Genomic DNA, 8,949 nt, shown 5'->3' on the forward strand with positions numbered 1-8,949 from the left:
AGTGGCACAATCTTGGCTCACTGCAACCTCCACCTTCTAGGTTCCAGTGATTCTCCTGTTTCAGCTTCCAGAGTAGCTGGGATTATAGGCACATGCCACCACACCCAACTAATTTTTTGTATTTTTAAATTCTTTTATTTTTTTTAAGACAGGGTTTCACCATGTTGGCCAGGCTGGTCTTGAACTCCTGACTTCAGGTAATCCGCCCACCTTGGCCTTCCAAAGTGCTGAGATTACAGGCGTGAGCCACCATGCCCAGCCAATTTTTTTGTGTTTTTAATAGAGACGGGGTTTCACCATGTTGGCCAAGCTGGTCTCAAACTCTTGACCTCAGGCAATACACGCGCCTCGGCCTCCCAAAGTGCTGGGATTCCGGGCCTGAGCCACCGCGCCCAACCTCCATTGATTAATTTCTATCCTTCCTGGTAGAGGGGGTGTGGGCGACTCCCTGGCGAATTTGTTTCCTGCTTGTAGGCAAATAGCGGAGGGCAGAGAGCTTCTCTTGTATCTGCCTCTTCTCAGCTGCCTTCAGTTCAAAATAACCCTTCAGCCAAAGTGGTGTACTTTGGGGTGGCAGATTCGGCTAGCCTTCACGATCAGGTTTGAATGCCAAGTGCGGGAGATACTCAGTGATGACCCCAAGACCTAGAGAAGGGCACCACCTGCAAGGCGTGGGAAGGGAAGAGGACGCTCTGAGTGGGTGTGGAATTTGGCCTGGGCCTTGGGAGTGGGAACTGTAAAGACGAGCAGAAAGGCCGACAGAGCTCCGCGTGAAACAAAAGGAAGAACAATGGTGAGAACGCACCCCAAGGACCAAGGGAGCGTGGCCCAGAGCCTGCGCAGCAGGAGGGCTTAGCCCACGGCTTCCCAAGAGATCCCTCCCTATGCAGGAAGTAGGAGAATGGGGCCAAGTGGTTCCCTCCCTGTCTCACCAGGTCCCTGCCAGCCCAGGAGGGCAACCAACTAGGAGGGGAATCGGAGGCTCCTGCTGTGTCCCCACCGCCCTGTCCGGGGCCCTTCTGCTGCTCCCTAGACTCAAGGAGGGAAAAGCAAACCCAGCTATGCAGGCCACCCTGAGGGCACAGGGGTACCCGCTTGCTCCCTGGGGATTTGTGTGTCTGGGTGTGGGGGAGCCAGCCCCTGATGGTGCCCCTCCAGTGCTGAGACCAGAGATCTCCCAGATGCCCAGCAATGGCTCACGTGCCCCATCCATGTACCCTGGGAGAGACGCTTGGGCGGTGATAAACAGGCAGCTAAATGACCCCGTGAAAGGAGCTGGGCACAGCTGAGGTCTTGGTGAGCCTCGGGCAGATATGTCCCCAAATGAGATTAGAGATGTGAGGTGCCATCAGTTGGTTTAAACCATTTCCATGGCGGGTTCAGAATCGATGCTCAGAAACATCTGACTCCGTGACAGCAGGAAGCATATTAGACAAGGGACGTGAAAGTGATTTGGGAAGTGGATGGCACTGATATTTTGGTACCTGTGATTTTGCCACCACCGCAGAGCGCTTTGCCTCTTACGAACACGGCAGCTGCCGGAGGTGGTGGATTCGCTCCCATGGCAAAGGACCACAAATGGGAGGCTTCAAGCAGCGGACCTAGCCAGGCTTGGTGGCTCACGCCTAAAATCCCAGCACTTTGGGAGACTGAGGCGGGCAGATCACTTGAGGTCAAGAGTTTGAGACCAGCCTGGCCAACTTGGTGAAACCCCATCTCTACTAAAAATACAAAAATTAGCCAGGCATGGTGGTGCATGCCTGTAATTCCAGCTACTTGGGACACTGAGGCAGGAGACTCACTTGAACCTGGGAGGTGGAGGCTGCAGTGAGCTGAGATTGCACCACTGCACTCCAGCCGGGATGGCAGAGCGAGACTCCGTCTCAAAACAAAACAAAACAAAACAAAACCAGCAGACCTATGTTCTCTCACAGTACTGGATGCCAGGACTCTGAAATCAGGGTGTCGGCGGCCCGCACTCTCTCTAAAGCCTCCTGGGAGGGTCCTTCCCGCCTCCTCCAGTGTCTGGGGGCTCCAGGCATTCCTTAGCCTGTGGCTGCATCACGCCCGTCTCTGTCTCAGTCTCCCCAAGGCCCTCCTTCCTGTGTGACTCAGAGCTCCCTCTCCTTTCTGTCATGAGAACATATGGCCCTGGATTTATGTCTCCCCGGAAAATCCAGGATGACCTCATCTCAAGGTCCTCAGCATCTGCCAGACCCTATTTCCAAATAAGGTGACATTCGAGGGTTCTGGGTAGACATGAATTTTGGGGGCCACAGTTCTGCCCAGTGCAGGTGGGTTCTGCTGTTACACGGTTTGACAGAGAAGGAAGGAGAGGCTTGGAGAGGTCACTTGCCCACGTCCCAGAGCTGAAAATGGTGGAGCAGAGCTCACCTTCCTCCCTCCGGCAGCCTGTGATCACACCCCAGTCCTGGCTCTCCTTGAAGGGCGGTGAGGTCCGGCCACTGCAGTGCAGACGACCTTAAATGAAACATGCCTGGTTTTTTCCCTAGGTGAAATTTAAAATGTCAGAAGAGACGACCCTGGCAGATTTACTGCAGCTGAACCTCCACAATTACGAGGATGAGGTCCGCAACATCGTGGACAGGGCTGTGAAAGAGTCCGGCATGGAAAAGGTACGCCGTGCTGGCAGCGCCGTTCGTGCCATGTGGAATGGACCTGGAACTGCCCTGCCCCACACTGAGAGCACCAGGGACGTCTCGGTTCACAGGGGTCCCGCGGCCCCAGGACACTCAGGGGAAGTCTGGGGGCCCTTTTCTTCTTCTTTCTTCTTTCTTCTTCTTCCTTCTTTCTTCTTCTCCCTTCTCCTCCCTTCTCCCTTCTTCCTTCTTCCTTTCTTCCTTTCTTCTTCTTGCTCTGGGGTACATGAGCTCATCCTGCAAGATTGTTGCACAGGTACACACATGCCATGGTGGTTTGCTGTCTCCGTCCCCCTGCCGCCTACATCAGGCATTTCTCCCGGTGTTATCCCTCCCCAGCCCACCCCCACCCCCCCGTCCCTCCCCTCCCCTGGCCCCCCACCTCCTAATCTACCCCAGTGTGAGATGTTCCCCTCTCTGTGCCCATGTGTTCTCATTGTTCAACACCTGCCTATGAGTGAGAACATGTGGTGTTTGATTTCCTGTTCTTGTGTCGGTTTGCTGAGAATGATGGTTTCCAGATTCATTCATGTCCCTACAAAGGACACAGACTCGTCGTTTTTTATGGCTGCATAGTATTCCATGGTATAAGTGTGCCATAGTTTCTTTGTCCAGTCTATCGTCGATGGGCATTTGGGTTGGTTCCAGGTCTTTGGTGTTGTAAACAGCACCGCAACGAACATACGTGTGCATGTGACTTTATAATACAACAATTTATAATCCTTTGGGTATATACCCAGTAATGGGATGGCTGGGTCAAATGGAATTTCTATTTCTAGATCCTTGAGGAATCGCCACACTGTCTTCCAAAATGGTGAACTAATTTACACTCCCACCTACGGTGTAAAAGTGTTCCTATTTCTCCACATCCTCTCCAGCATCTGTTGTCTCCAGATTTTTTAATGATCACCATTCTAACTGGTGTGAGATGGTATCTCAATGTGGTTTTGATTTGCATTTCTCTAATGACCAGTGATGATGAGCATTTTTACATGTGTTTGTTGGCCTCATATATGTCTTCTTTTGAAAAGTGTCTGTTCATGTCCTTCGCCCACTTTTGAATGGATGTGTTTGTTTTTGTCTTGTAAATCTGTTTTAGTTCTTTGTAGATTCTGGATATTAGCCCTTTGTCAGATGGGTAGTTTGCAAAAAAATTTTCCCATTCTGTTGGTTGCCAGTTCACTCTAATGATTGTTTCTTTTGTTGTGCAGAAACTCTTAATTAGATCCCATTTGTCTATTTTGGCTTTTGTTGCCATTGCTTTTGGTGTTTTAGACATGAAGTCCTTGCCTATGCCTATGTTCTGAATGGTGTTGCCTAGGTTTTCTTCTAGGGTTTTTTTGGTGTTCTTATGTTTAAATCTGTAATTCATCTGGAGTTAATTTGGATAAAGTGTAAGGAAGGGGTCCAGTTTCAGGTTCATGCACATGGCTAGCCAGTTTTCCCAACACCATTTATTAAACAGGGAATCCTTTCCCCATTGCTTATGTTTGTCCGGTTTGTCAAAGGTCAGATGGTTGTAGATGTGTGGTGTTGCTTCTGAGGCCTCAGTTCTGTTCCATTGGTCTATATCTCTGTTTTGGTACCAGTACCATGCTGTTTTGATTACTGTAGCCTTATAGTATAGTTTGAAGTCAGGTAGCGTGATGCCTCCAGCTTTGTTCTTTTTGTTTAGGATTGTCTTGGCTATGTGGGCTCTCTTTTGGTTCCGTATGAAGTTTAAAGTGGTTTTTTCCAGTTCTATGAAGAAGGTTAATGGTAGCTTGTTGGGGATAGCATTGAACCTATAAATTACTTTGGGCAGTATGGCCATTTTCATGATGTTGGGTAAGAAAGGCCCCCCACAATATCATGAATATCTGTGAAAGAAATCTTAAATACTTCTGGAATCTATTTATTTATTATTTTTTATTGCTTTTGAGACAGAGTCTCTCTCTGTCACCCAGGCATACAGTGGGCATGATCTTGGCTCACTGCAACCTCCACCTCCCAGGTTCAAGCGATTCTCCTGCCTCTGCCTCCCAAGTAGTGGTATTACAGGCATGCACCACCATGCCTAATTTTCGTATTTTTAGTAGAGATGGGGTTTCACTATGTTGACCAGGCCAGTCTTGAACTCCTGACCTCAACTGACCCACCCGCCTCAGCCTCCCACAGTGCTGGGATTACAGGCGTGAGTCACCACGCCAGGCCTACTTCTAGGATTTTTCTTAGAAAACCCAATTCCTGACTATAGGTCTTCCCCGCTGTACATGCAGTAGTTTGGGACATTTTGTAAATAACCGGAACTCTCATCTCTGTCTCAGGCATCCTCGTCTGTGGTCCTGTGTGACTCCTCCGTGGATGTCAGTTCTTTCCTCTGACTTCAGAGAGCTGAGGGCAGGGCTGGGGATGGGTCGAGGGATGGAGCCCCAGTCAGTACCTAGACTTGTTAATGCGCCACTGGCTACCTGCAGTTCCGGCATCCAGGAAAACGTTTGCAGTTCAAGCCTCTCTCGTCATCCTGTTTTGTGAGTTTGAATTGTCACATTTTGGCTTGCTTTTAAAAACATTTATATCTAATAAGGCTTTTTTTTAAAAGCAATATTAGATGTAATTCACATGCCATACAATTTGCCTGTTTAAAGTGTACAATTCAGTGGCTTTTAGCATAGTTACAAATGTGTAATCAGCACATATTAAACAGCAGAGGGCGGGGGCTCATGCCTATAATCCCGGCACTCTGGGAGGCAGGAAGATCACTTAAGCCCAGGAGTTCAAAACAAGGCCAGCCTGGGCAACACAGGCAGACCCCATCGCTACCAAAAAAATAAATAAAGATGAGCTGGGCACATCATGGCATGTACCTGTAATCCCAGCTACTTGGGAAGTTACGTGGGAGGGTGACTTGAGCCCAGGAGATGGAGGCTGCAGTGAGCTGTGATCACGCTGCTGCACTCCAGCCTGGGCTGAACCCTGCCTCTAAAAAAAAAATTATAAATTTTTAAAAATAAAAATAGGCTGGGTGTGGTGGTTCATGCCCACAATCCCAGCACTTTTGGAGGCCAAGGCAGGCAGATCATCACTGGAGGTCAGGAGTTCCACACCAGCCTGGCCAACATGGTAAAACCCCGTTTCTACTAACAATATAAAAACTAACCAGGCATGGTGGCAGACACCTGTAATCCCAGCTATATGGGAGGCTGAGGCAGGAGAATCGCTTGAACCCAGAAGGTGGAGGTTGCAGTGAGCCGAGGTCGTGCCACTGTACTCCAGCCTGGGCAACAAGAGTGACACTCCATCTCAAAATAAAAAAATAGAATTAACAAATTTTAGAACATTCTCATTACCTCGAAAAGAAACCCACATCCTTTACCCGTCATCCCCTGCTGTGTCCTCTTAAACGTCCCCGTCTCCAGCTCTAGGCAAACACTAACCCCCTTTCCCTCTCTATAGATCCCTCATTTCCACACTTCCACAGCAATGGTATCATAGTTAGGGAAGCAACATCTTCCCTCTGTGCTTTTGGGGTTTTTCCCAGCTGGTCTGAGAATTCCATTGGTGTAAGACAGATCAAGAGGAAAAAAGTATGCAAATTATTTAAGCCAAGCTTTCTGTGGTATGGGAGGCTGACAGGAGGATGGTAATGAAGCCCACCCATCTCCTGGGTTCAAGGCTGGTATGTGGTAATGAAGACCCCAAAACACAGTTAGAGTTGCACACTCAAGTACCAAGTTGCAGGAAACTAACGCATCTGCGTGGGAGGCTGGAAGGTGAGAGCTGTTCTCACAAGGTCTGAGTGGACAGCATTCTTTCTGCCTCAACTTCCCGTCCTAGTGGTGAGAATGCTCATTTCATTCTGGTATCAGAAGTGCGTCGTTCACCTGGTGATTTCATCTCCTGATTCCCAGGAACAGCATGAGGCTCAGAGAGAGATTCCTGCATCTGCTGCTCTTCAAGGACCTCTGTCAAAATCGTCAGTGTGCACGATGGCATATTTTGGGGTGCATGTTCTGGACTCCTTCACATACACTGTGTAGTCTGTGCCTGTGGCTTCTTTTTTTTCTTTTCTACTTTTTGATGCAGGCCTCCCTCTAAGGCTGGAGTGCAGTGCTGAAATCTTGGCTCCCTGCAACGTCCACCTCCTAGATTTAAGCGATTATCCTGCCTAAGCCTCTGAGTAGGTGTGACTACAGGCACGTGCCACCATGCCCAGCTAGGTTTTTTTGTTTTTTTTTTTTCATATTTTTAACAGAGACGGGGTTTCACCATATTGGCCAGGCTGGTCTCGAACCCCCGACCTCATGATCTGACCATCTAGGCCTTCCAAAGTGCTGGGATTACAGACATGAGCCACCGCACCTGGCCTGCATGTGGCTTCTTTCACTCAGCCTGAAGTTTTCCAGTTTGTCTGCATTGTGGCATGTGACTGTACCTCATTCCTTTGGTGGCTAATATTCCGTTATATGGACAGACATTGCATGCATCCGTTCACTGGGGGCTGACGGTTCAGGTTGGACCTGCCTTTGGTTCCGTGAATATGTTGGCTTGAGCACTTTGGCTTTCTGATCATGGAGCTGCATTCCACGTCCTGGGAACTCGCGGTCCTGCCTGAGCTTCGCATGCCAGATGCTCGGTGACCTTACTTTTCTCTTCCCGCAAAAGGTGCTGAAAGCCCTGGACAGTACCTGGAGCACGATGGAATTCGAGCACGAGCCGCACCCGCGGACAGGCACCATGATGCTCAAGTCCAACGAGGTGCTGGTGGAGACGCTGGAGGACAACCAGGTGCAGCTGCAGAACCTGATGATGTCCAAGTACCTGGCCCACTTCCTGAGGGAGGTGACAAGCTGGCAGCAGAAGCTGTCCACGGCGGACTCCGTCATCTCCATCTGGTTTGAGGTCCAGCGAACCTGGAGCCACCTGGAGAGCATCTTCATCGGCTCCGAAGACATCCGTGCCCAGCTCCCGGAAGACTCCAAGCGCTTTGACGACATCGACCAGGAATTCAAGGTGAGCGCAGCCCGGGGGCCTTCACACCTGTCAGGAATGACTATGTTGGACAAAACGGGGTCCCTCACGCCTTGGCAATCCCCTTCTCTGCACAGGCCTTGATGGAAGATGCAGTGAAGACACCCAATGTGGTGGAAGCCACCAACAAACCCGGCCTCTACAATAAACTGGAGGCCCTGAAGAAGAGGTGGGGCCCATGCCAGTCCAGACCCGGGGGGTCAAGGGCGGTGATCCTCTAAGTCTTAGGGAACCTGAGTCTTGTGCAGCCCACTGGCCAGGCGGGGCAAAACCACGGGTCCTTGGTTAATCTATTCCATTTCGCTGGGAAGCACGCACTCCCCGGCCTCATCCCACTACGCAATGCCTTAGCCTTGAAGGAAGCAATGACCCAGAGAATAAATGATGCCTCCTCCTACCTAGGAGTACCCACAAGGTCAGGGGGTGGCAAAGCAATGAGAGCATCCGGTAGGAGCTTCTGAATTAAACCAGGCCTGTGAACAGCGGTCCAGACAGCTGCAGGATGGTCAGCTCCATGCACCAATAGGGTGGGCTGCAGACATCCCCTGCAGAGCGGGGTCAACCGGCCTCCTCTCCTTCCTTCCTCCCAGCTTGGCCATCTGTGAAAAGGCTTTGGCAGAGTATTTAGAGACGAAAAGACTGGCCTTCCCCAGATTCTATTTTGTCTCCTCGGCTGACCTCCTGGACATTCTCTCCAACGGCAATGACCCCGTGGAGGTAGGCGGGGCCCCTCGCATTCCGGAGTTTAAGCCAATATCAGGCCAGACCCCAGGCAGGCGCGTCCAACCGAGCAGCCCTAGGATGGGGGAGCAATGTCCCTGGATGTGCCCTGTCATCTCCAGGAGGCTCTTTCCACCAGAAGCGGCCCGGGGTCCCCAGCCATGGCAGACACGTGGCGGGACTCCTCTCACATCCTGCTCTGCACTTGGCATGGCTTTGGGGAACTTAATTGGCCTCTCTGCGCCTCATTTTCCCCTTCTAGAAAATGGGTTGTATGCCAGAGGCCTGGTAAGACACTGTTTCTCAAAGACACACTGGTCAGTGGGTCACCCTCCCATCAGCTAATAAATTGCAGGACCCCAAGAGCAAGGAACAGGCACATCTTTGAAGCTCTTCTAAAAGAGAAAAGAGGCCGGGCACAGTGGCTCACATCTGTAATCCAAGCACTTTGGGAGGCCCAGGCAGGCGGATCACTGGAGGTCAGGACTTTGAGACCAGCCTGGCCAACATGGCAAAACTCTGTCTCTACTAAAATTACAAAAATTAGCCGGGCGTGGTG

The 8,949-nt window shown here is 50.6% G+C and overlaps 1 protein-coding gene across 1 annotated transcript in view; it reads left to right on the plus strand.

Moving 5' to 3' along the window:
* Window positions 1-8,949, plus strand: part of DNAH17 (dynein axonemal heavy chain 17) — a 155,111-nt gene that overhangs the window by 62,153 nt on the left and 84,009 nt on the right. Inside the window, exons 26-29 of the mRNA XM_017524996.2 lie at window positions 2,514-2,636; window positions 7,305-7,652; window positions 7,748-7,839; window positions 8,261-8,387. Of these exons, the coding sequence (XP_017380485.1) occupies window positions 2,514-2,636; window positions 7,305-7,652; window positions 7,748-7,839; window positions 8,261-8,387 (690 nt within the window). The remainder of the gene's footprint in view (window positions 1-2,513; window positions 2,637-7,304; window positions 7,653-7,747; window positions 7,840-8,260; window positions 8,388-8,949) is intronic.

The sequence above is a fragment of the Cebus imitator genome, unplaced genomic scaffold, assembly GCF_001604975.1.
Source record: "Cebus imitator isolate Cc_AM_T3 unplaced genomic scaffold, Cebus_imitator-1.0 Scaffold36, whole genome shotgun sequence".
NCBI classification, from domain to species: Eukaryota; Metazoa; Chordata; class Mammalia; order Primates; family Cebidae; genus Cebus; species Cebus imitator.